Source organism: Lampetra fluviatilis, chromosome 38 (assembly GCF_964198595.1).
Source record: "Lampetra fluviatilis chromosome 38, kcLamFluv1.1, whole genome shotgun sequence".
Lineage (NCBI taxonomy): Eukaryota > Metazoa > Chordata > Hyperoartia > Petromyzontiformes > Petromyzontidae > Lampetra > Lampetra fluviatilis.
Genome location: NC_136312.1, coordinates 4929479 through 4955994, shown reverse-complemented (window position 1 = coordinate 4955994; position 26516 = coordinate 4929479). Strand labels below are relative to the sequence as shown.

The window sequence follows — 26516 nt, the reverse complement described above, 5'->3', positions numbered from 1 at the left end:
AACCCAAGGGGGGGCGGCTTTGATCGCTCGCTGGAGTCCCCACGGCAGAGTTGGCGCGGGCCCCCTGCTCGCCTCGGTCGGCGCCGCACCTGAATCGGAAGTCGCGGGGGAGGAAGCGGCCCAAGAGGAAGTCTCCGCGGGAGCGAGCGATCTGGCGCCGCAGGTCGCGCCGGGTCAGGCCGTAGCCGTCCAGCAGGAGGTCGGCGAACAGCAGGCGCCCGGCCGCGTACATCTGCTCGCGTCGTCCCGAACGGCGCGGAGAGAAGAGTCGGTGGCACGCGCCGTGGCCCGAGTGTAGCTAACGGTGCTCGCGCCGCCGATTTTGGCAACGTTTGGCTTCGTACTAGATTTGAAGCTTTCGTGACTGCAAGGATTCATATTCTTAGGTTGTTTCGGTAAAGTCACGTAAGTAAAAAATTTAAATTCAAATTAATAAAAGTAAAATAAAAAATTAAATTAAAATAAAAATGACGTTTCGGAGGCAACACAAGCTTCCGTTTTCAGGTGGAACCGTCACAGCACGATAGCTGTATCAAGTAAATTTTAATTTTTTACCTACGTGAATTTACCGAAAAAACCTAAGAATATGTTTGGCTTCGTATGCAGTGCGAAATAAGTCCCCCGCGTGCATCCGTACTCCCAACGGTGTGTAGAGGCTTTCTCGACTGGCACTGGGACGACTGGCTATACCGTAGGGGGTCGGTAAACCAAAATAATAATGAGGCATTTTTTTCGAATTCGGTCAAAAAAAACAACTCGGGAACCACTCTTCGGTTCTTTCAGTAAAGTCGCGTAGAGAGAAAATAAATAAAGTAATAAAGTACGACGTTTCGATTGCAACACAAGCAACCGTCATCAGGTAGAACTAAATTTGAGAGAGAGACAAAACAGATACGGAGACACACAGACAGACACACAAGCAGAGAGACAACACAGACACAGAGAGACGCACAACATAGATACACAGAGACCCAATGCCTCTGTGTCGAGGCCTTAAATAGAGAGAGAGAGTGGGTGGGGCGGCAGAGAGAGAGGTGGGTCTGCTGGGGCAGCTGCCGGAGCAGAGAAATTAGCATGTCAATGAATCCACCCCGAAGCGACCGAGGGAAAGAAGATCGAATGGCCCTATAAAACGTCGTACTCTATTTAATTTATTTTCTTTCTACGTTGCTTTACCGAAAGAACCAAAGAGTAATTCCTGCAGTCACGAAAGATTCAGATTTAAAAGTGCATAGCTCCCAGCGGCTTCCTGATATCGGAAGGAAGAGCGTTCCAGACGGCCGAAGACGCGCATCTGAAAGCGCCGCGCGATGCAGGGACCGTCTTTGCTTAATGGCCAGCCCAAAGCCGCTGCGAGGATGACCCGAGTTCGCGTGATGGTTTATGCTCCTCGACGAGGTCAGCTAGTGGACGGCTTTCCACTCAAATGCGAATCAACTCGTTCCACGCCGCTGCACGCACCCGATGATTGTTAAACACGTCCCCCACGTGACGCTCTCTGCGTCACGTGGGGGACGTGTGCGTGCACGTGCGCACACACGGAGATCTCAATCCTGACTTGAATCGGCTTTCAACGCGCACAGCAGCGGCTCTATGCCGTACGATGCACAGTTGCTCATTGCTTCGCCTGTTTTGCAAAATAGCGCTGTTGTGATTGTGGTGCATGCGTGTGTCTGTGTGCGCACGCACAGAGTGTGCCCGAGTTCGATTCCCGCCCGTGGCCCCCCACGCCTGCGACGATTATCAGCGCCGGTGCGGTGCGTGGGGAGACAAAGGCGGCCGGGCGTGGTTGTGACCACACGCATTGGGTCTAGGGGGAGGGTGGGGGATCTTTGTCTTTGTACCAGGAACATGCCGGGCCGCACCGCGTGCCGTCGCGCCAGCAGCGGAGCCGCGGGCCCCGGGAGCGGCGCGGCGAGCGACAGGTCGTAGTGCAGCAGCCGGAACGAGTCCCCACGGCCCTGCCGGGACACACGCAGTGCGCATACACGCAGCACACACAGTACACGCAGCACACACACGCAGTACACACACGCAGTACACACGCAGCACACACGCAGTACACACGCAGTAAAGACAGTACACACAGTGCACACACAGTACACGCAGCACACACACGCAGTACACACACGCAGTACACACGCAGCACACACGCAGTACACACAGTACACACACAGTACACACACAGTACACACACGCAGTACACACACGCAGTACACACACAGTACACGCAGTACATACACAGTACACACGCAGTACATCCACACAGTACAAGCACACAGTACACACGTAGTACACACGCAGTACATACACAGTCCACACGTAGTACACACGCAGTACATACACAGTACATACACACAGTACATACACACAGTACACACGCAGTACATGCACACGGTACATACGCAGTACACACACGCAGTGCACACGTACACACACAGCACACACACGCAGTACACACACGCAGTACATACAGACAGTACACACGTAGTACATACACGCAGTACACACGCAGTACATACACAGTACACATGCAGTACATACACGCAGTACACACGCAGTACATACACAGTACACACACAGCACACACGCAGTACATACACACAGTACACACACAGTACACACGCAGTACGTACACGCAGTACACACGCAGTACACACGCAGTACATACACACAGTACACACGCAGTACATGCACACAGTACACACGCAGTACATGCACACAGTACATACACACAGTACACAGGCAGTACACACACACAGTACACACACAGTACACACACACAGTACATACACACAGTACACACGCAGTACATACACACAGTACACACACACAGTACACACACGCAGTACACACACAGTACACACACAGTACACACACACAGTGGCAGTAGCCACGGGCTGCTGAAACCGGATTCGAGCTCCAGGCTCTCCATGGTGCCGGCTCAGTGCTCCGATCTCCGAGCCACACAGCCGCCTCCACATCCACGTACTGCTTGTGCTGTACGTTGAACTTCTTTCGCGCCGTACGTAGCCAACCGTGCCGATCGGAGGGTGGGTGAGTGTGTGGATGAGTGACTATGTGAGTGGGCGAGTGACTGCGTGAGTCTATGTACGTGTGCACGTTGAACTTCTTTCGCGCCGTATGTAGCCATCCGTGCTAATCGGAGGGTGCGGGAAACCAGGGTTCGGTTTCTCGCTCGAATAATTGCCGGAACGCTGCTAGGCTGCCTTGGAGTCTGGCTCATCGGCGTAAGGCACTACCACTGGAGTACAAGGTGCGTCTATCCGTAACGATCCTGTAATTGTTGTGCGCCACATCGCTACGATCTGAAGAACAGGTGTTACAGGACTGTTTCGTACAACGAGGACAAAGTACGGCGAGATCAATGGAGCGCGGCCAAAACAATTCCCACGACGGCGCTCCGGACTCTTTCCAGCTCCCACGAATCGCCACGGCCGCCACCCAACATCCCCCCTCTTCCCAACAAACCTGGATGCATGGCGCAGTCCGGTTGCGGTTCTTCTCCTCGTACAGGGACTCCACCATCCGGAGGCAGGGGTGGTGCGGCCGTCCGGTGGCCGAGTCGACGACGACGACCACAACCACCTGGAGCTGCTGCCGGGGGCCTCCGCAGGGGGCGGCCCGGAGCAGGGCGTCTACCTCCACGTCGGTGACGCTCGGCACGCGGCGCGCGCTGCACCGGCACCTGCCGCACGCACGGGCGCCGGGGATGCGCGCCGGTAAAGGTCAAGGGTCGGGTGGCTGGGTCAGAGTCGGGCTATTGGGTCAAAGGTCAGTCGGCTGGTCAGCTAGTTGGCTGGGCAGTAGGACATTTGCTCAGCTGGTCAATCGGTTTGTTGGTCAAATAAATGGTTAGTCAGGCGTTTGGTCAGTGGGTCAACCGGTTGATTGAGGAGAACGCCACGTGGATAGTTGGTCTGTTGATCAGTTGAGATGCAGGGCAGTCGATGAATAGTCCGAGTGGTCTACTGGTCAGGTGGTTGAGTCACCTGGTTAGTCGGTCTGCCGCGTGTCGTCAGATGGGTGGCCACCCGGTCAATGCTGCCGTTTGATCCCTCGGCTCAATCGGTGAGTCATTCAGTCAACGGCCACTTCTCGCTTCACACAGAGCTTCGTCAACGTCTTGTTTTATTCTATATTTACAGGGAGCAGCTCGGTTCAAGGCGCTTTATATATATTGAGTGATTTTTGTGTTTAGTTTGTTGTTGTTCCCCTGCACCTCCGATTAGCGCGGTTGGCTACCTACCGTAACAGAGGGCACGTGGGAGTCACGGAAGGGCTATAGGGGAGGGACGGGAAGGAGCGGAGGGGCGAGGGGAGGAAAGGGAATGGGCGACAGAGAAGAGGTGGTCAGGCTTTGAAAGAGGAACGTGAAGGAGGTGAAGGAGGGGGACTGCTCAAAGTCCGGGGGAAGTCGCCGTCCGACGGGAGCCAGCAGCGTTATCGGCAGTCACCTTTGTCCCGCGGACGGCCTCGCTGGTGCACGGCCTCCCAGCGCCGCGCGCAGAGACACGGGGCATGCCAGCTCCACGTGGCCACTCTCAATACCCGGCAGCGTCCTGGGTAAATACAGGGGCGTCGCAGTGGCAAGATGTTCAAGACCTCGTCCAGCACGCAGGAGATTGTGGATTTGATCCCGACCCTGACGACGCCTAGCTGCTGTATATTTGGAGTTTGCGTGCCCTCTTTCCCCGTGGATTTTTCTCCGGGTCCTCCGGTTTTTCACTCCACGTTTAGAATCAACATCACGCGTTTAAAGCATTCGGCTGCTGTAAATTTCCACATGTTGAGCTATTATTTGTGATGGCCAGGTTGCTTCTGAATAAGAGTTACGTAGCTCATTGGGGCCTTACCTGGTAAAATAAAAAATATAAGAATAGGTTTTATCCTAATAAGATAATTGTTTTTTTACCCTTTTATCTGGCAACAAAACTGACACCTTTTTTACAAGGAGTCATGTTTGCATTGACCACAATACCTGCAGTCGGAATACAAACAAAAAACACAACTCTGATCATGTATGCACTGTCCTTGAAATTGATTGGTCCACACCCGAGACAGCTTTCTTTAGAGCCTAGTCTCACATGGTGTTGGACCAGATGACGCCAGGTTTTATGCTTTCTGTGTTCAGATGTTACAACACCAAACAGAAATCTTTTGCAAGGAATCAAGTCTGCATTAAGCACATATACTTGTGGTTAATGCACAAGTATATGTTTTATTGCCAGAAAGGGTAAAAACCTATTCGTATATTTTGATGCTGGCAAGGGAGGTCCCATGAAAATCAAAACTCATATTCATATTCTTAGTTTTTTTCGGTGAAGTCACGTAGGTAAAACATCAAAATTAAGTGCAGCTAATCCGGCTGTGACGGTCCCACCTGATGACGGAGACTTGTGTTGCCTCCGAAACGTCGTGATTTTTGTTTTATTTTATTTTCATTAATTTTGATGTTTTACCTACGTGACTTTACCGAAAAAACCTAAGAATATGAATCCTTGCAGTCACGAAAGCTTCAAATCTAGAAAAATCATATTCTTGGGTCTTTCGTTAATAGCTTTGAACCTCACTACGTGACTTTACCGAAAGAACCAAGAATATGAATTCCTGCAGTCACGGAAGCTCTAAGTCAAGATAAAAACACAGTTTAGTCGTACCCCGATGTACGTCCCCCCCGCCACCCGACTTTGCGTCGCCTCAACCCCCACACTGTCACGTCAGCTGGCGTCATCGTCGTCCGTCCTGTCGCTCGTGATCCGTCACCTCTCGGCCTTCGCCACCACCACCGCCCACCACCACTACGACGACCGTGTCCACCGCTTCGACTGACGTCGTTCCGATACTCGTCGTTCGCACTTTTCGGCAAGCGCGTCTCCGGCGTAAATCTGGCGATTGCTACGTATCAAATGCAATGCTGTATATTTCTGAGGATAATTCGTAGGGGTATAACAATCCAGCCAACCCTCCCCCTGCACCCTTTACAAACCAACGGCTTGTCACGATGGAAGGTGGCGATTCTATTAAAATAATTGATTATTATATATTTATAAAATAAGAGATGGATACATCTTCTTGGTTCTTTCGGTAGAGTCACGTAGAAGGGAAGTAATAAAATAATAAAAATAAAACATAACAAAAGAATTCTCACGACGTTTTGGCCACAACGCAAGCAGCCGTCTTCAGGCGCCTTCTCGACAGACCTGTTTTCCACCTGAAGACGGCTGCTTGCGTTGTGGCCGAAACGTCGTGAGAATTATTTTGTTATGTTTTATTTTTATTATTTTATTACTTCCCTTCTACGTGACTTTACCGAAAGAACCAAGAAGATGAATCCCTACAGTCACGAAAGCTTTAAATCGAAATTTAAGAGATGGATATTTTATTAACACCGTGGTTGGTGAATGTAGTGGCCTCCAGCGCGGCAGACATTTGAGCCCATCGCGTGCGACAATAAACACATCCCTTTGCCAATCCACTGCCGGGTGAAGGCCTCAAGCCCTCCACCTCTCCGCCGCGGGGGGGCGTTTGACCATACTTCACCACGCTGGTGGAAAGAGAAGGGACCCAAAGACCGGACCGAGCCAACTTTTGTAACGGGAACATCATTATAATTGTTTTATCGGTTTATGTGTGTGTGTGTTTGTGCGCGTCACGGGTTTCAGGTGCTTCTGTAAAGCCGTTTGTTTTTTTGCGCCGATCTCCGTTTGCTTCGTCGCCGCCCGCTCCGCTTCCGCGATCTTTTGCCTTTGTCATTTGTGTGCGCCGAGTTCGCTCTTGTCGATGTCAAACCCCTCTCTCTCCTGATCTCTCCACATTTGTGTGAGCCGAGTCCGCTCTCGGCGATGTTAAACCCCCCTCTCTCTCTCTCTCTCTCCCCCCGTCTCTCCATAGTTCCCGCCTGGTCAATCAAAAACAAAGTGGACGCTCTCCGACTGGGACTCCGAGAGGCGTTCTGACCGGGCGGGCGACGCGCACGACCGTCGCGAGAGGAGGAACAGCTCCGTGGCGTCGTCGCGACCCTGGCGACCGCGGTCCTCCCGTGACAACGCCGACGCCGCTGACGCCGCCACCGCCACCTCAGCTCCTCCTCTCTCTCCCTCTCCGCCACGATTTGCGGTCGCAGCGCCGCGAGGAGCCGGGCCGGCACGGGCAGGCGCCGGTAGCGACGGCGCCGGCTGTGCCGGTGGTGGTGGCGGCGGCGGTTGCGGCGCTGGCACCTGTAGGCGGTGTGTGGACTCGCGGGGACGTGCGGTAAGTCCGGCACTCACCCCTGGGAGGCGGAGACAAAAACAGCGGAAAGGAAACATCACGGATTGCGCGACGCCGTCCACCCACATGTGCGCGCGTTTTTTTTTATTTCTTCGGAAGCGATTCCCTTTTAGTGAAAGCGTTCCGTTCCCCGTGCTGCAGACTGTGGCAGTGGAGCATGCGTGCGGTCGTGTGGTGGTCGGTCAAAGTGCACCTGGCCTGGCACGGGCGCCGTGGTGACGTCACCGTCACTTAGTGGCGAATGGCGGGCGTTGGCATTGTTGGTAGGTTGACTCAGCCTCAAATTATTACCCGGTGCGGTGTGTAAACATCGCCACTCGGGGAGACAAAGGCGTCCGGGCGCGGTGCCGGCCACGCGACCCCCCCTCGTGTACCGTGCCGGCCTTTACAGGTGCTGCCACTCGCTAACAGCACTTGCCCTAAGAGTATGTTAAGGCTACACGGGGGATCTTTGTCTCTGTTGTGCGTGCGCGGTACCGACGGCGTGGCGGTAATGCTCCATCCACGCCGCCAAAATGCTGCGGATTCGCTGGCGGAACCTCTTGACCTCAGGCTGACCCCTCGATATGTGAAGTTCGGCACGGGGGGAGTCGAGGGCGGCCATGGAAAACTGGGGGGGGGGGGGGGGGAAGAGGAATTCACACACACTGCATCATCGCCATCACCGTGGGGTGGTGAGGCGCTGAGTGAGGTGGTGAGGCGGTGAGTGTGGTGGTGAGTGTGGTGGTGAGGCGGTGAGTGTGGTGGTGAGTGTGGTGGTGAGTGTGGTGGTGAGGCGGTGTGTGTAGTGGTGAGGTGCTGAGTGTAGTGGTGAGGCACTGAGTGTAGTGGTGAGGCAGTGTGTGTAGTGGTCAGGCAGTGAGTGTGGTGGTGAGTGTGGTGGTGAGGCGGTGAGTGTGGTGGTGAGTGTGGTGGTGAGTGTGGTGGTGAGGCGGTGAGTGTGGTGGTGAGTGTGGTGGTGAGTGTGGTGGTGAGGCGGTGAGTGTAGTGGTGAAGCGGTGTGTGTAGTGGTCAGGCAGTGAGTGTGGTGGTGAGGCACTGAGTGAGGTGGTGAAGCGGTGTGTGTAGTGGTCAGGCAGTGAGTGTGGTGGTGAGGCACTGAGTGAGGTGGTGAGGCGGTGTGTGTAGTGGTGAGGTTTTACGTGGGTTTGTGGTAATTAATTGAAGGGAGAGGGGTTACCAGCCCCTCACATCCGTCCAGAGTCCCCGTTTGGCCGTTGTGGTGGCAACAAGTGCCTTGAGGGGAAGATCCGATTTTGGAATTCGCTCCCCTCCATGGCATTGCTCACAGACACCGCAGCTTTACTGTCCGGCAGCACCGACAAGGTATTTGTGCCATGGCTGGGAGTCTGAGCCATTCCCTGTTCACCTTGGGGCGCGACAGGGATGTCCTCTGGCTCCCGCATTATTTTACATCTTTTTCGACCGCGTGATTCGTGAAGCCTTCGATGGCCGTACCGGAGGAATTTCCATCTGGTACAGATACAACGGGAGGCTTCATCACGGGACCTCCCTTGCCAGTATTTAAAACAGTTGTCTTAAGATGTTAAAACACCAAGCAGAAACCTTTTGCAAGGAATCATGTCTGCATTGACCACATATACTTGTCCTGAACAGACACGATTCCTTGCAAAAGGTTTGTTTCATGTTTTAACATCTTAACACAAATATTTTATTGCCAGAAAGGGTAAAACCTACTATTATATACAATGGGAGGATGATCGAAGCCCAGGTGCGATCCAGGGATGGCTCCCTATTGGTCAATCATGTTACGTATGCCGATGACCTGGTGATTGCCGCTCGCTCAGAGGAGGAGTTGGAGGTTCTGCTACTGAACCTGGAGCGTGCCACTCAGAGGTGGAGCCTTACTATCAGCCCCACCAAAACTAAGAACCTGCCTGGGTATGTTGTGCCATCAAACACTCCACCCCCTCACCTCCATATTGGTGATAGGGCAGTTGTGGAGAGTTTTCCAGACCTGGGTAGTGTGTTCAGGACCAGCTCAGAAGAGGTCTCACTCCGAATAGTTGAGCGGCATTATCTTTTCATCAGCTACGTTAAAGCTGTGTGAAAGCTATCTGGTCTGTCGCTCCACATGAAGCTTCGGGTCTTTTTGGCCACGGTCATGCCCTCTCTTCTCTATGCTTGCAAAACATCTTCGCCGGTTAGAAACATTTAGGCTGGCCTGCCTACGATCCGTCCTGGGTTTAACCAGGCTGGATTGTGTGAGGATCTCACAAATCCTTGAAAGATCTGGACAAAGTCCCATTGGTGAGCTCCTCCGGCAGGTAAGGCTGCGTTGGCTGGGTCATGTAGCCCGCATGCCCATCCACCGAATGCCTCGACAGCTTTTGTGTGGCCGGATCGAGGGGGCTAAACAAGCACTGCATGGGCTAGAGAAGAGATGGAGCGATGTGGTACAAGAGGATGTAGAGCTGAGTGGACTTGCCGATAACTGGTACCAGCGGTGTCAAGATCGGCCTCTGTGGAGGAGGCTCGTGAAGGACTTTGCTACGAAGGGCAGAGGAGGGCATTCGCCCTCCAGCAACAACAGAGGGCAGAGGAGCGACGCTCACAACAACGAGCGGAGCACCGGGTGGCTAAAGCACAGCAAGTTGGCACAGTAGGGGGCATCGGCCAGTCATCTCAGTCAGTCGACCCGTGGCACCTGGGTCTGCCCCGTGACTTCCTGCTAGCGGGCGTTCGACACTTCACGTGGCCTTAACGTGCACATAGCCTGGCACAAGCACCGTGGTGACGTCACCGCCACTTAGTGGTGAATGGCGGTTGTTGTTGTGGTGAGGAGGTGAGTGTGGCGGTGAGGCGGCGGTCGTGGTGAGTGCGCGCTCACCGGCGACACGGAGAGGCGCACGCACTCCTGCTGACAGCGGAAGAGCAGCGTCACCGCGTGACGCGCCGTCACGCGCAGCGTCATGAAGTCGCCAACCTGCACGGCGATGCACAAAGACAAAGATCCCCCGTGTAGCCTCAACAGACCGTCGGGGAAAGTGCTGTTAGCGAGCACCTATGAAGGCCGGCACGGCACACGAGGGGGTGGGTGGCCAGCAGTACGCCCGGCCGCCTTTGTCTCCCTAGTGACGATGTTTACACAGCGCAGCAGGTACTCATTTGAGGCTGAGTCGACCTAGGGGAGGCCCAGGACCGATTCAGATAATCGTCACCGGTGTTGGTCGTGAGCAGGAATCGAACTCGGGTCACCGGGTTCGTAGTGCAGCATAGCGCTAACTGCTGTGCCACCGCCCCCCACACATAAGCACACACATACACACATAAGCACCTACATACACACATACGCACCAACATACACACATACGCACACACATACACATGGGCACGCGCGTAGTGCCATCTGATGCTCACTGGCATTACACCGTGTGGCCGCGCACCCTGTGGGTACCTAGAAGGGCCCAATCAAGATTAGGATTTGCGCGTTCAGTGGCGCTCGCGCAAGCACCTCAGCAACTCTGAGCGCCTCGCGCCGCGTCCCGTCTCCACCGTTCAGTCGCCCCGCCGCAGCCTAGCCAAGCGGGGGGGACCCCCAGTGGGCAGCTGTCTCTACGCGTGTCGTTCTGCCAGTAGGGGGGAGGGGTGGTGGTGGTGGGGGGCGATGTTGCCTCCGTGTCTTTACCCGGTGAGGCCATTTTTGCGAGTAGCTTTCATGAACATTTGGGCCGTGAAACGCTCGGTGCGGGGGCGGTTGGACGTGTGTAGTCACCGCATTGCGGCAACCTCGCAACGGCCGTCATCCTCGCAGCGGCGGATTTTGGCTGCTCGCCATCGAACAAAGACGGTGGTGGTGACCGCATCGTCGCGCGCACTCTGATGCGCTTCTGCGGCCGTCTGGAACGCTCCTCCGATGTTAGGAAGCCACTGGCAGCTATGCATCTAAGTTGACAAACTCATTTATTTAGGACCCCCCCTCCCCTTTTCCTGAAGACGACCGCTTGTGTTGCGATCGAAACGTCGTAGTTTTTTGTTATTTGCTTTGAACCTATCTACGTGACTTTACCGAAAGACCCAAGCATCTGATTTTTGTAGTTTAGTTTTGTTGCCCTTCCCCCGCACTTCCGATTAGCACGGTTGGCCACGTACGGCGCGAACGAAGTTCAACATACATACAACATACAACATACATACAACATACATACGGTTGCCGTGGCTTTGTTCGACGCGACCCACCCACGGACACTCACGGGGACGGTGAGGGGTCGCTCAGCCCTCCCTGACCGCGGCCAGCGCCACGCGCTGACGGGGCCGCCCTTGGCGTCGCACAGCGCCACGCCAGTGACGTTCATCATCACGGCCATGCGCTGGGGGCTGAGGGGGAGGGGCGGCACACGGGTTAGAGTGAGTGGTGGCACGTGGGTGTCGGGTGGATGAAGGGTGGCACACGGATGAGGGTGAGGGTCGACACAAGGGGAGATTGACCTCTGAGAGTGGGCGACGCGACAGAGCGGGGATTAGTCCGTGGCTCTGACGACTTCGTGTTCCCATCTGTCCCCCTGTGTTCCGGTGTCCCTGTCTCTCCGCGTCTCAATGTCTTGCTGTGCCTCGGTGTCCCCTCTATCTCCGTGTGTCCCCATGTCCCCTCTATCCCCGTGTGTCCCCATGTCCCCTCTATCCCCGTGTGTCCCCATGTCCCCTCTATCCCCGTGTGTCCCCATGTCCCCTCTATCCCCGCGTGTCCTCATGTCCCCTCTATCCCCGTGTGTCCCCTTTATCTCCCCCCACGGGACCCCACCGTAATTTCCCCCCCATAATCACCGTGGGGTCCCCTCTATGCCCGCGGATCCCCACGTCCCCTCTATCCCCATGGGTCCCCCCCCCATAATCCCCGTGGGGTCTCCCCTGCCCCCCCCCCCGCCCCCCGCGCCGCGTCACCTGGCTGCGTGGAACACGAACCCCCGCCCGTCGGGGGTGAAGGTGGCGAGGAGCGCGGGGCGCTGCTCCTCGTCCGCGAAGGCGACCGTGTGGGCCCCGGCGCCGCGGGGCCCCGCGGGGACCTGGGCCACGGCGACGCGGCCCGACGGGTAGCTGGTGGAGGGGGGGGGCGCGTTGGCGGCCGCCGTCAAGGAGGTTGCGGGGTGGTGAAGTAGTCGCTCGCGGCGACGAGACGTCGACGTCGCTCGTGTCTCGTCACGTGATCGTAGTCATCACGTGATCGTAGTCGTCACGTGATCATCGTTGTCGCGTGATCGTAGTCATCACGTGATTGTAGTCGTCACGTGATCGTAGTCGTCGCGTGATCGTAGTCACGGGAGTGTAGTCATCGCGTGATCGTAGTGATCGCGTGATCGTAGTCTTCGCGTGATCGTCGCCATAGTCATTATGTCGTGCTGGTAAATCATCACCAGATATCATTGAGCCATCAGCGGGGTTATCATCGTCGTCGTATTATTATTGTCAATACATTCTTCATCAAAATCATCACCACCCGTATGATCATCTCACCATCGCAGCCAACATGACAACCACCTCGCTATCGTCTTCACTGTCTTAGTGATAACGATAGCTGTGCTAGTCACGAATTAGCATGTTTTGTTTACGTGACAACCCTTACTAATTGGCTGTGTCGGGTGGTGGCGGGTTTAACGACAAATTTATATATTTACACGATCTATGGATCACTGTCTTCATCAGCACCATCATCATCCATCAGATATCATCACCACTGCGGTAATCACCGCATCATCACCACCGTTATCATCCCACCATCGGAACCGCCACATCATCATCGCCACCATCACCGCTACCACCACCCCACCATAACCACCCCACCATAACCACAACACCACCCTTAACATCTCACCGTAAGTGCGCCGCGGTGGCACACTTACGGTATGCAGGAGGTCGTGGGTTCAATCCTGATCCTGACGCCTGCTGTATATGTGTAATTTGCACGTTCTCCCTGTGATCACGTGGATTTTTACTTCCACATTTACAATGAATACCACGTGTTTCGGAGGCGCACGCGGCTCTTTCAGGGCTGCTGTCTTCGTGACGTCGTTTATCAAGGACCCTCCGTCTCGTATTCACCACACGGTGCATCGCGGCTCTTGAAATATTGTTGTTTTTTTTTTCACAGAATTCGAAAAACAAATTGCTCTTCCTGTCATTTTTCCTGCCAACACTCTGGATTACATCAATTGGCTGCTATAAATTTCCCACGTGATAAGCCACTTCTGTTGAGGTGGCGTCATGTGTGGCCAGGTCGCTTCTGTGAAAGAGCTGCATAACTCAGCGGGCCTTACCCGGTAAATAAGTTTAGTTTCATAACCCAACATCATCATCACCACCACCATAATCATCACCGCACCATAGCCACCACTTCACCACCACCACCATAATCACCACCACCACCACCATAATCACCACCACCACCATAATCATCACCGCACCATAGCCACCGCTTCACCACCACCACCATAATCACCACCACCATCATAATCATCACCGCACCATAGCCACCACTTCACCACCACCACCATAATCACCACCACCACCACCACCACCATAATCATCACCGCACCATAGCCACCACTTCACCACCACCACCATAATCACCACCACCATCATAATCATCACCGCACCATAGCCACCACTTCACCACCACCACCACAACGAGGAGGATACTAGACGACGACGCTTCCGTCCGGTAGTTGGCAGTGCAGCGTCTGTGCGCCGACCGCCTCCCCTGCCGCCGCTCCCCCCCCCGTGAGAAGCAGCCCCTCGGCTCGCGCCACAGCGGCACACAGCGCCGAGCGTCCGCTCGCCGGCCTCGCCCTCCTCGCCGGCCGGCAGCCCGCCGGCCCCGCCGCCGCCGCCGGGAGTGGGGGGGCGGCGAGGAGGTGGGCCGGTTTGGCCGAGTCGGCGCCGGCGACGCCGCCGCCACCTTCCCCGTAGCGGCGCAGGATCAGGGGGTGCGACGCGCCGGCTCTGGCGCGTGCGTGGCTCTCCGCGTCGCTGGGGGGGAGGGGGGGTGAAGGAGGAGGAGGACAACGGCGGTGAGAATCACGCGGCTCCATCGCTTTGTCCGCGCGCGAGCGGGGTGGTCGCGCGACGACGAGATGGTGAGACGAAACGGCCGCCTGCGCGATTTTGACAACGGGCCGCAGTTGCCGAATGTGCGGCACGCGGCGAAAAACGTCGCCACGAATCCGCCAAGCAGGCCTGGACCTCTCCTGTAAAGCAACTGCTCGCATGCAACTGTTGGCAGGGATTCAGTTGCGTGCAACCCAGGTTGCACGCAACCGAACGCTCGGGTGCGGGATGCGGCTTTAGAGCGTCAGTTGGCGGCACCTACGTGACGCGGAGAGAGGCCTGCAGCCTGCGCGCGGCCCAGGAGCAGTGCTCCATCCATGCCTGTGCGTCGCGACCTCCGAACCCTTCGTCCAGTAGCCCTGCTCTCCCACACAGACCACATGGGGACGCACGCTGCCCTCTGAATCGGGCCTGGGCCCTGCAACCACCCAAATGTCCCTCTGTGGCCCACCCAATGTGACCCTCGTTAGCGGTATATCACTCTCAGGGTAGCCCCCCACACAACAAAGATGGTCAACTGCATCGGACGGCGCTTTCAGGTGCGCTTCTGCGGCCGTCTGGAACGCCCTTCCGATATTCGGAAAGCCGCTGGGAGCTACGGCGCTTTCAAATCATCATCTCGATAGACAAACTCATTTGTTTAGAACTCCTTTTTGCGTTTATTTTTTTGCCCCCCCTCCCCTCCCGGCATCTCCGGTTGGCACGGCTGGCTACGTGCGGCGCGAAAGAAGTTCCAAAGCCACGTGCGTAGCGGCGCCACCGACGGCGGTGGTGGCGATGTGCGAGGCGTTACCGCGGATCGCCAGCGAGAGGGACGACATCGAGAAGCTGAGGACCGATGCGGGCAGCCCGGGCTGCGATGGCGATGAACGGCTCTGTGCCCCTGGTGGGGGGGGGGGGGGGAGCGACGGCACAAGGCAGCGCAAACCGCAGGTATGTACGTCCATAGCGTACGCGTGTGTTGGACCGCGCTAATCGGAGGTGCGCGGGGGGGGGTGCAAACATTAAAAGGTCCCGGAATGATCTGGCTGCTTTGCTTTCATGAGACCCTCCACCGTCTGACGCAGCCAAACAATTACATCGTCGTCACGAATCCAGTAAGTCGTGATAACGCCCTAGATGTCCTGAAGATGGCTCGACGTGGTTTCAAGCGAAACGCCGGATCTAGGATCCCCTCCCTGTGGTTTCGAGGATTGTTCTTCAGCTCAGCGGTGCGTGAGCTGGAGCAACGGCATGAAACCACCTCGAGCCATCTTCGGGACATCTGGGGCGTTATCACGACTTACCGCATTTGTTATTTTGACTTCCTGGATCTTGTTCACGTGACGATGTCATCTTTCGGCTATGTCAGTGACCATATCATTCCGGGACCTTTTTAATGTTTAGTTTGTTGTCCTTCCCCCGCACCTCCGATTAGCGCAGTTGGCTACGTACGGTGAGAAAAAAGTTCAACGTACACACATTTAGCGTGTCGTTAAAACGCTTGCACACCGCGTGACCAAGTTAATTCGTTTGGCTTTGGCGGGCGACAGAATATCGACCAGATCGTTACGGGCGGGGACCGAGCGGCCTAAAACTCAAAAAAACAATTATGAATCGCAATAGAGGCCGCGAAAATCTGGGCGGTAAGTCGAGAGCCGTGTGTCCTTGGGGTCGCTCCTGCCTCTGACGGGCGTTAACGAGCGACGAGCGTGGAACTCGCCTGCGTCGCTGCGGGGGCTCGGGTTGGAAGCCTCCGTCTTCTTGGCCCTGGCCCTGTCACCTGCGGGGGGGGGGAGCGAACAAGCGTCACGAGGAGCCGTGCATGTGCACGAGTCGAACTTCTTTCGCACCGCGCTGATTGGAGGTGCGGAGGGGTTGAGACGCAGGGCGCTGCTGGTGGTGGCGAGGGAGCGGGCCGCCGGTCAGCTTTACCTGGGCCTCGCCCGCGAGGAACCCACCGGCAGACCGACCGACTGTACTCGACTGATGGGATTGTGATGCCATTCGCGTGGTAAAGACGGATGGCGATGGGAGCGTGATGTGTTGATGGTGATAATGATGGCTGTAGCGGCGATGGCAGTTCGCTGGGATGACGGGAGAATGGGTGATCGAATGATGATAATGATGATTATTGATGATGATGACCCATGTATGGAAATACTTATGATGATGACAGGGTGGGTGATAAAATGATGATCGTGATGATGATGGGTGGGTGATGGAACGATAACGACGACAATTATTACAACTATGACGATATTAATGATGACGACAACAACAACGTCAAAGACATCCATGGCGACGACGATTGTATCGGCAAGGATGACAATAGCGACGAGGACGACGACGTCGACGTGAAACAGAACGGTGACAATCACAACGAGGACGATAACAACAACAACAACGAACGGACAATGACGTACGACCCCCGGGCCCCTCACCGCACCTCGTGGTGGCACCGGCGCCACCACCCCCGGCCGGTGCCTGTTCCCCGTCTCAGCCGCCACCGCCGCCTTCGCCTCCCGGTTCTTTGGCGCCGCTTTCTCCGCTCGTCCGTCGGGGAGCTTGGTGGGTTCCGGTGTTCCGCCGCCGCCGCCGCCGTCGTCACTACCGTCGCCGTCGGTGCCGCCGACGGCGCCGGTTGACGGGGCGGCCAGCGCGGAGAGCTCCGGCCAGCTGCACTGGATGATGTTGCGCAAACCCTGGAACGGGATCACGGGCGGCCGTCACGACGCTGCCGATGGCGCCCCCCACCCCCCCTCCCACCTCGTGCGCAAATGTATTTGTCCGCTGGCTGGGCTCGGCGGTGGCACTGGGATTAACGGTCGTACACGGATGCGAACTGATGCACCTCGATGATGGTAAAAAAATTCCTTGAGATGGACAAAGACAAAGATCCCCCGTGTAACCTTAACAGACTGTAGGGGCAAGTGCTGTTAGCGAGCACCTATGAAGGCCGGAACGGCACACGAGGGGGTGGGTGGCCAGCACCACGCCCGACCGCCTTTGACTCCCCAGTGGCGATGTTTACACACCGCACCAGGTACTCATTTGAGGCTGAGTCGACCTAGGGGAGGCCCATGACCGGTTCAGATAATCGTCACCGGTGTTGGCCGTGAGCGGGAATCGAACCCGGGTCGCTGTGTTCATAGCGCTGCGTAGCGCTACCCGCTGCACACCAGAGGTCGCAACCGGGTACCCGATACCCGTACCCTACCCGATACCCGGCTACCCGTACCCGGCCGGGTACGGGTACCCGTTTGCGACCCTGGTGCGGCCGGGTACGGGTACGGGTAGGCCGTGAGTCACTGGTGAGTAACCGTTTGTCACTCATTTCCCAAGGTCTTGTCTCTTCTCACAATTCAAGTTCCTAGAATCAACCCACCCGTGCCTGCAACATGGCTTCATCCCAGAGGTCGCAATCGGGTACCCGATACCCGTACCCTACCCGATACCCGGCCGGGTACGGGTACCCGTTTGCGACCCTGGTGCGGCCGGGTACGGGTAAGGAATCAAAACCCGTTTGCGACCTCTGCTGCACACACGTGCACAAGGGTATCCAGAGGATGCGACGGTTGGACAGCGTGATGTGGTCGGCTAGGTGACGGCTAAGCCGTAGCGAGGGACAAATGTTCGCCGCTGGGAACAAATCTTCGTTCTCGCGGGGGTTACAAATAATCACCAAGATGTATTGTTCCTGGTCGGCGGTGGAGGGGGGGGGGGGTGGAACCAATAACATTTCTTAACTTTCGAGTATTTGGCTGTTGTAAATGTCCACGTGATGATGATAAGCCACTTCATTGAGCCCTCATTTGTGGCCAGCTCACTTCTGAAAAACAAGTTCATACCTTTCTAGATTTGAAGCTTTCGTGACTGCAAGTATTCATATTCTTAGGTTTTTTCGGTAAAGTCACGTAAGGTAAAAAAATCGAAATTAATAAAAGTAAAATTAAAATTAAATTAAAATCATGACGTTTCGGAGGCAACACAACTTCCGTCTTCAGGTGGAACCGTCACAGCACGCTTGCTGTAATCAAGTAAAAAACAAATTTCATACCTCGAGTGGGCTTTGCCTGGTAGGATGGGGATGGTTTAGTGGTGTATTTGTTTGGGTGATTTAAAAAAAAAATTCCTGTACTTTGCACTACTTTTGTGTTTTTGTATTGTTTGTTGTTGTAAGCTTTGTAGTTTATCGGATCCCTCCAGTTTAAATAAATATTCTGATTTAAAATAAATGTTCTGAAGTGCTGCTGTCGAGCACCACCTCGGGCCAGGCCGGACTGCAGCGCTCTATCGGCTCAGCCCCGCCTTACCTGGTAAGATAAAAAACTTCGTGTCCTGCGAACAAATAGCTAATCGGTGGATCACGTGCTTGATGGTGCGGGCCGTCGTGTCCCACGTGGCGTGTGCGGGCGTCACCTGGGGGAGGCTGAGGCCGGCGCGCATCACCGAGTCCAGCACCAGGCCCAGCTCGAGCAGCAGGAGCCGCACGCGTTCCGGCGTCGGGCCCCTCCACCCATCGCCGAGGGGTCTACAGAGCGCGCAAAGGACGACGGAGGAGCGGTGGCGCAGTGGTTAGCGCCACCGCTCCTCATACACGTACAAAGATCCCCCTATAGCCTTAACAGACTGTAGGGGCAAGTGCTGTTAGCGAGCACCTATGAAGGCCGGAACGGTACACGAGGCGGTGGGTGGCCAGCACCACGCCCGACCGCCTTTGTCTCCCTAGTGGCGATGTTTACACACTGCACAAGGTACTCATTTGAGGCTGAGTCGACCTAGGGGAGGCCCGGGACCGGTTCAGATAATCGTCACTGGTGTTTGCCGTGAGCGGGAATCGAACTCGTATCACTGGGTTCATAGCGCCGCAGCGCGCTAACCGCTACTCTATCGCTCCCCACGTGCATGCATGTACACGTACATGCATGCATACGCACACCTACGCATTTACACAAACGCACTGATATTTAACGCGTAAATCCACACCTATAAGAAACACATACATCCACGCTTAGCCACACAGCCTTTTTGGACGCAAGTGCTGATAGCGAGCAGCTATGAATTCTAGATTTTAACTACACTTATTTGGCCAATCTTATTTGACAGACAACTATTACAGGTTATTGATAGACAGCCAGGCTTGTTTTACCATGTTTAGTTGTTTCATCTTTTTTCACACTATTGTTATGTAGGCCAGGTTTAGTCACAAACCGTACCTCTCCATAACAAAGGCTCACCCTCTTAAGCCTCACCTTACCATATGAATAAAAAGTGTGCCGTACTTGGCCCTTCCCCCCTCTCCAACCATTATATATAAACGGAGTGGTAGCTCTTGCAATCTCTCATTTACTTGATACAGCTGTCGTGGCTGTGACGGTTCCACCTGAAGACGGAAGCTTGTTATTGCCTCCGAAACGTCGTGATTTTTATTTTATTTTACTTTTATTAATTTTAATGTTTTACCTACGTGACTTTACCGAAAAAACCTAAGAATAGCAGCTATGAAGGCCGGCGCGAGGAGGAGGAGGAAGAGCCGGTGGCGTGAGCGCGCCGCCCCCCGCGGTTGACGGGCGATCGTGGGCAACGCTCCGAGTCGCTCGGCACCTCTTGACTTGCGCGTCCTGCAGCGAGAAGAAGCCGAACCGCTCCTCGGCCCCCAGCTGCTGCTCCTCCGTGGGGGACTCCCGCGGGCCGCCGTGGCTCCCCTCCTCCCTGGGGCTGCCCTCCGGCTGCCCAGGTCTCCGCTGCTGCCCAGGGGCCCTGAGGCCCGGACCCTGGCTGAGAAAGGAGTAGAGGAGTCGCGGGGGGTGGGGGGGGTGTGCAGATGCCGGGCGTGGGTGAAGGTGCAGCCCCGCAATTGCTTGCTCGCGCCACTGCTGGCTGGAAGAGTTTCCGCTAGCGAGAGAGAACTCTGGAGGGCATTTGGTCCACACTTTTTAGACTACTCACATAGCCACACTCTACCCCACCGCACGTTGACCTGCTGATCGATGTAACCGCAGTGCCCCCCCCCACCGCTCTTCTCGGCGGCGACGTCAGATTCTTGGACGAAACCGGGCCCGTTTTTGAAATCGTGACCGAAACGAAACCGGATAAGGCCCCCACCGAGCTCCGTAGATGTTATTGTCAGAAGCGACCTGCCCACAGAAAGATAGCTCAACGAAGGGGCTCATCGTCATCGCGGGGAAATTCACAAGCGGCCAAATGCCCTGAACGCACGCGTCCATTCCTAAATTGCGGAGGGTTGGAAAAAAACCCGGAGGACGCGGAGAAAAATCCACGCGACACACGGGGAGAATATTCACGGTGTAACCAAGTCCCCGTCGCATCGAAGCATTTTTTTGCCGTGGGCACCTGGGCCTCGTGCTTGTCCACGGAATATCTCTACCCCCCCCCCTCGTGCGTCGTACTGGGCTCTTGTTCAATAAAAAAGTAATATTTTTAAAAAGTTTTTAAAAAACACGCTTTAATGAAATGCACCGTACTAGTAATGGAAGCACTCCACGACTCCAGGAAGTGGCCCCGAAGCTTGCCATAACATAAGGGGCTGTGGTGATTTACAGCCAACGTCAGTTGACCGTGGACAATTAGACCCAAGCCGAAACATAACATGAAAAATAATGTTTTTACATATGTTTTTTTATGATAGAATATAGTATTGTCATCAGTATGACATCAGTATTCCAAGTTTGCAGTCGATACCACATTGGGAAGTGGGTTAAAATTGAGTTGCAAGATTTGAGGATATCAACAACAGACAGAGTGAGTTAAATAAAAGCTTTTAATAATAAAAAAAATATTGCCCACTGGGTTTTTACCTGTGCCGACAATAAGATCTCAACCTAAATCACACCGACACAACAACAACAGCAGCGGCTGCACCCCTGGCACCGTCGCGATGTTACCTGTTGGCTGGCGCACCCCGGGGGCTGACAGGGACCCCCTGCGCTCGTGCGGGGACCCGATACACCTGGCCGGGGACCCGGGGAACTCCACGCTGCGGGTAGACGAGAAGGAGAGGGCTCAGTCAGACCGCGCCGGGCAGTTAAACACTCGCTCCAGCCTGCGTCGTTTTGACGTTGCGTTTGTCTCGTGTTTGTATTGGCGGTGGCGCGGCCTGGATCGTTCAACGAGAACCAATCTCAATGTTGGGACTCCGCAATGGGAGCGGTGCATCACGTGGAAATGTATAGCGTCCGAATACTCTAAACGCACAGCTAGTTGTTGATTCGAGAGGGGAAAACCGGGAGGACCCCGAGAAAAATGCGCGCGATCACGGGCTGAGAGAGGAGACACGCGTAGCGTGGGCACCGTCACCACCCGGCGATGTGACGGAACGGAAGAAGGGATTGCGGAGAGGATGAATGGAACTCGAGCCAAGAACCTTGCCCATGGGCAAGAGAGACGAGGAGGAGGAAGGAGAGGGCACCTGGTGGAAGAAGAAGGGGAAATCGTCCAGCACAGGCATCACGCTGTCCACGTCGGGCAGGGTCCACTCGGGGGCTTCCATCGTCGTCGCTCGGCACCCTCCCCCCGCCCCCCGTAGGTACGCTCAGCCTGAACGCACGGAGAGACACATGGGGACACGAGGTGAGATGCGGAGACTTACGAAGCGTGCACTGCAGCCCTGAATAAAAGACAAAGATCCCCTCGTATAGAGCAACTCAGACCTTACTGGTCACCCCGTGTCTCTTATACATCTCGACGTTCATCCTACAAAGTCCCATCACAAGGGGGAGAAACACAAATAGACAATAACCACCACGACACTCACGAGTACACTCACCACTACACACCTGTCAACCCCTTATCAGCACCCTACCTTGTTACAGACCCATTCAGACCTTATTGGTCACCCCGTGAGCATTAAGATGCGGGGACACACGGAGCGACACGCGGATCTATTGGGAGGCGCGGGGGTCGTACAAGGAGCGCCACGGTGGCTAGGAGATGTTAACTACCTCGCCAGGTACGCAGGAGGTCGTGGGTTCTATCCCGACCCTGACGCCTGCTGCTGTATATTTGGAGTTTGCGTGTCTCTCTCTCATCACCATCACGGTGGCTAAGAGATGTTAACTACCTCGCATGGTGTGCAGGAAGTCGTGGGTTCGATCCAGACCTTGACGCCTGCTGCTGTATATTTGGTGTTTGCGTGTCTCTCTCCCTGTGATCGCGTGGATTTTTCTCCGGGTCCTCCGGTTTCCCCCCTCAACATTTATAATCAACATCACGCATTTAGAGTATTCGGCCGCTCTCAATGCCCACGCGATGACGACGAGACGGGTTTCGTTGGGCTATCATTCATGGATAGCCAGGGTCGCTTAGGGGGGGAAAAAATGAGCTACGCAGCTCAGCGGGCACCTTACCTGGTAAAGTAAAATTAATGTTTTGATTTATAGCTTTCGTGACTGCAGGGATTCATATTCTGGGTTTTTTCGATAAAGTCACGTAGAAGGGAAACAATAAAATAATATAAATATAAAACAATAAAAAATTATCACGACGTTTCGACTGCAACACAAGCAATCATCATCAGGTGCGAAATCCACAGCAAGAAAATTGCTGTGGATTTCACACCTGATGATGATTGCTTGTGTTGCAGTCGAAACGTCGTGAGAAATTTGTATTGTTTAATATTTATATAATTTTATTGTTTCCCTTCTACGTGAATTTACCGAAAGAACCAAGAATATAAAATGAATGTGTTTAGTTTAACACAGGGAGCTACGTGCAGACAGCGAAGACGTGACGTACGCCACGGTACACACACGCGCGCACACACAGAGCCCACGTTGACACGGAGTGTGCGTTGGGCGTTCCGTTGCTGTTCAACAGTTGGAGCGGTGGTGCAGCGGTTGACGCGCTGAGCATTTGTGAACCCGGCGGCAAGCGTCAGCGGGCAGCCAAGGACGGTGACATCTGAACCGCGTTGTGTGCGCGTCTACGCGGCCACCCCCCCCCTCCTCCTCCTTACGGCAACTCGGCCCTATCCAGTGTGGGAGGTATGGTTGAAACTACGCTCACGGCCCAATACGGCGCGCAAGCGGGGCGCCATCGTCATCCAGCAGCGGATGGACAACAGGACCCGACGTTTAGAGTCGTGAACAGATCTAACAGCGGCACAGATCGTCCGCATCTGTCAATGGCGCTGCACACCGATGCACGACAATCAACATGGCACGCAAACAGATCAAGACAATTAATTACAAGTGATGTGATCTCACTCTTTACCCAGCGCCCCACCAATGATGATGATGTTAGTTATGATGATGAGAGTTATGATGATGAGAGGTATGATGATGGTCGTTACGATGATGGTGGTGGTGGTGGTGTTGAAGAGTTTGAAAACTCCTCTGTCCGGTGTCAAAAAACCGTGACTCCAGCACTCGGCGACCGATAACTCATTGCCGTCCAATCTCGCGTTCGTTCGCTTTTGTTGGCGCAGTAAATCGGTGAGTTAATTCGTTTATAATTTACGGAAAGAACCTCCTACCCCCCCAGCCCCCCAGAATTAATTACAACACCAGGGTGGTTAGAGCGTGCCGTCTATTACCACCGATCGAATCCCACCGAACAGAGACTCCACACATCAAATAAACCTCCTACCGTGTCCTCGAGCCTTGGGGCGTTTCAATCGCGACGTGGAGCCCCCCCACAACACATTGCCAGCGCCGTCCCGCCACGAGAAACGCACACGCGGCAGAAGGAAGACGAATGGGGGGGGGGGGGTTAGTTAGTTGGCGGTGATGGTGGGGAGGGAGACAGAGAGACCCTGGCAGTCCGGCCTGTGCGTGCGTGCGTGCGCGTGTGTGCGTTCTTCGTGGGAGTCAACGGGGCGTCGGTAAACGCACGTTGCCAGGATACATCTCGCCGCAATGAACTCGGAGAAGTTAGCGCTGTGCAACAAAAAAAATGCCCCCTCTGTCTCGTTCTCTCGCTCTCGCTCGCTCTCCTTCACGGCGCGGAATAACCACGGCGCGCTCGTTGGAGAAACTCCAGCTCGGCTGCTGTGCCATGATTTTTTTTCACCGATTTCATTGACTCAAACGAGTATGAGAGTAATCGGTTACTTCATCATGAGTTGTCTAAGTAATCTGCGGAATGTTTCTTTTTTTAACACCCCCTCCCAAACCACCACCCCCACCCTTAACCATACCCCACTCGCTCCCACCCCGAATAGCTGGGGGAGAAAACTAAATATTTTTCGGAGCTCAGCCCTGGACAACTCCGCCTGAAGTGAATGCTTAATAGTGAGGCGTGCGTGTTTAAACTTAGACAAGCCTGGCTCTGCCGACGAACAGCCTGGATATCCAAACCGGTCCAGACTTTGTTTGCCTTAACAAACGCTGCTTGATGACATTATTGCATGATGGCAAAAGCACACACGTCAACCCCCTTTTCAGTGCCCTACCTGATTACAGACCAATTCAGACCTTATTGGTGCCCTTATAAATCTCAACGTTCATCCTACAAAGTCCCATCGCAAGAGAAAAACACAAACAAATAGACAAAAAACATAGTTGTTTTGCCCTATTGAAACGGCTGTATGCCGTATGCACCTGCAATCTCAATTTACCTGTACAAGAATACGGGGGTAAACCATATGGGTTGACAGCTATGCTTCAACATTGGAGTCTATGGGAGACTTTAACATTGGAGTCTATGGGAGACTTTAACATTGGAGTCTATGGGTAGAGACTTTATCATTGTAATCTATGGGAGACTTTAACATTGGAGTCTATGGAGACTTTAAAATTGGAGTCTATGGGAGACTTTAACATTGGCGTCTATGGGAGACTTTAACATTGGAGTCTATGGGAGACTTTAACATTGGCGTCTATGGGATACTTTACCATTGGAGAGTCTATGGGAGACTTTCACATTGGAGTCTATGGGAGACTTTAACATTGGAGTCTATGGGAGACTTTCACATTGGAGTCTATGGGAGACTTTAACATTGGCGTCTATGGGATACTTTACCATTGGAGTCTATGGGAGACTTTCACATTGGAGTCTATGGGAGACTTTAACATTGGAGTCTATGGGAGACTTTAACCAACCTGTTTTTTTGTAAGTAGTGATTTATGCGGTGCATTCTCAATGCTCGGTACTCCGTGTCGAGAGCGGCCATGGTGAGTGGTCGCGCCGTCATGCACGCCACACGTGTTGCTGCACCACGTGGGATACCGCTGGCTCCACAACGTGCCAGCATTTAGATTGCATCTTTGGATTGTCCACCAATGTGACGACACACTGGTGGTGTGGTGCATCAACCCTGGCGCTGGGTAATGATTGTCCACCAATGTGACGACGCACTGGTGGTGTGGTGCATCAACCCTGGCGCTGGGTAATGATTGTCCACCAATGTGACGACACACTGGTGGTATGGTGCATAAACCCTGGCGCTGGGTAATGATTGTCCACCAATGTGACGACACACTGGTGGTGTGGTGCATCAACCCTGGCGCTAGATAATGATTGTCCACCAATGTGACGACACTGGTGGTGTGGTGCATCAACCCTGGCGCTGGGTAAAGATTGTCCACCAATGTGACGACACACTGGTGGTGTGGTGCATCAACCCTGGCGCTGGGTAATGATTGTCCACCAATGTGACGACACACTGGTGGTGTGGTGCATCAACCCTGGCGCTGGGTAATGATTGTCCACCAATGTGACGACACACTGGTGCTGTGGTGCATCAACCCTGGCGCTGGGTAATGATTGTCCACCAATGTGACGACACACTGGTGGTGGGTGAATCAACCCTGGCGCTGGGTAATGATTGTCCACCAATGTGACGACACACTGGTGGTGGGTGAATGGCCACGAAGTGGCGGTGACATCCCCACGGCGTCTGTGCCAGGACAGATGCACTTTGAGGCCACGCGAAGTGACGAAGGCTCGCTGGCAGGAGGTATCGGGACAGACCCAAGTGCTATGGGTCGGCTGACTGAGATGACTGGTAGATGCATCAGCTGTACCCCCTACTGTGCCAACTTGTTGCATTTTAGCCGCCCGGCTCTCCGCTCGTTGTTGTGAGCGTCGCTCCTCTGCCCTCCGTTGTTGCTGGAGGGCGACTGCCTCCAACTGCCCAGTAGCAGCGTCCTTCACGAGCCTCTTCCATAGAGGTCGATCTTGACACCGCTGATACCGGTCATCGGCAAGTCCACTCAGCT

The 26516-nt window shown here is 54.6% G+C and overlaps 1 protein-coding gene across 1 annotated transcript in view; it reads right to left on the bottom strand.

Annotated features, from left to right (window-relative positions):
* Positions 1–24179, bottom strand: part of LOC144945591 (uncharacterized) — a 29100-nt gene extending 4921 nt beyond the window's left edge. Inside the window, exons 1-19 of the mRNA XM_078874081.1 lie at positions 23944–24179; positions 21767–21894; positions 21243–21334; positions 19942–20115; positions 18757–18868; positions 16784–17039; positions 16058–16117; positions 15149–15238; positions 14618–14714; positions 13948–14277; positions 12196–12348; positions 11508–11631; positions 10145–10240; positions 7771–7903; positions 6982–7294; positions 4479–4583; positions 3493–3709; positions 1845–1961; positions 90–232 (exon numbers count right to left, since the gene is read on the bottom strand). Of these exons, the coding sequence (XP_078730207.1) occupies positions 90–232; positions 1845–1961; positions 3493–3709; positions 4479–4583; positions 6982–7294; positions 7771–7903; positions 10145–10240; positions 11508–11631; positions 12196–12348; positions 13948–14277; positions 14618–14714; positions 15149–15238; positions 16058–16117; positions 16784–17039; positions 18757–18868; positions 19942–20115; positions 21243–21334; positions 21767–21847 (2693 nt within the window). The 5' untranslated portion in view covers positions 21848–21894; positions 23944–24179. The remainder of the gene's footprint in view (positions 1–89; positions 233–1844; positions 1962–3492; positions 3710–4478; positions 4584–6981; positions 7295–7770; positions 7904–10144; positions 10241–11507; positions 11632–12195; positions 12349–13947; positions 14278–14617; positions 14715–15148; positions 15239–16057; positions 16118–16783; positions 17040–18756; positions 18869–19941; positions 20116–21242; positions 21335–21766; positions 21895–23943) is intronic.
* Positions 24180–26516: the final 2337 nt, after the last annotated feature.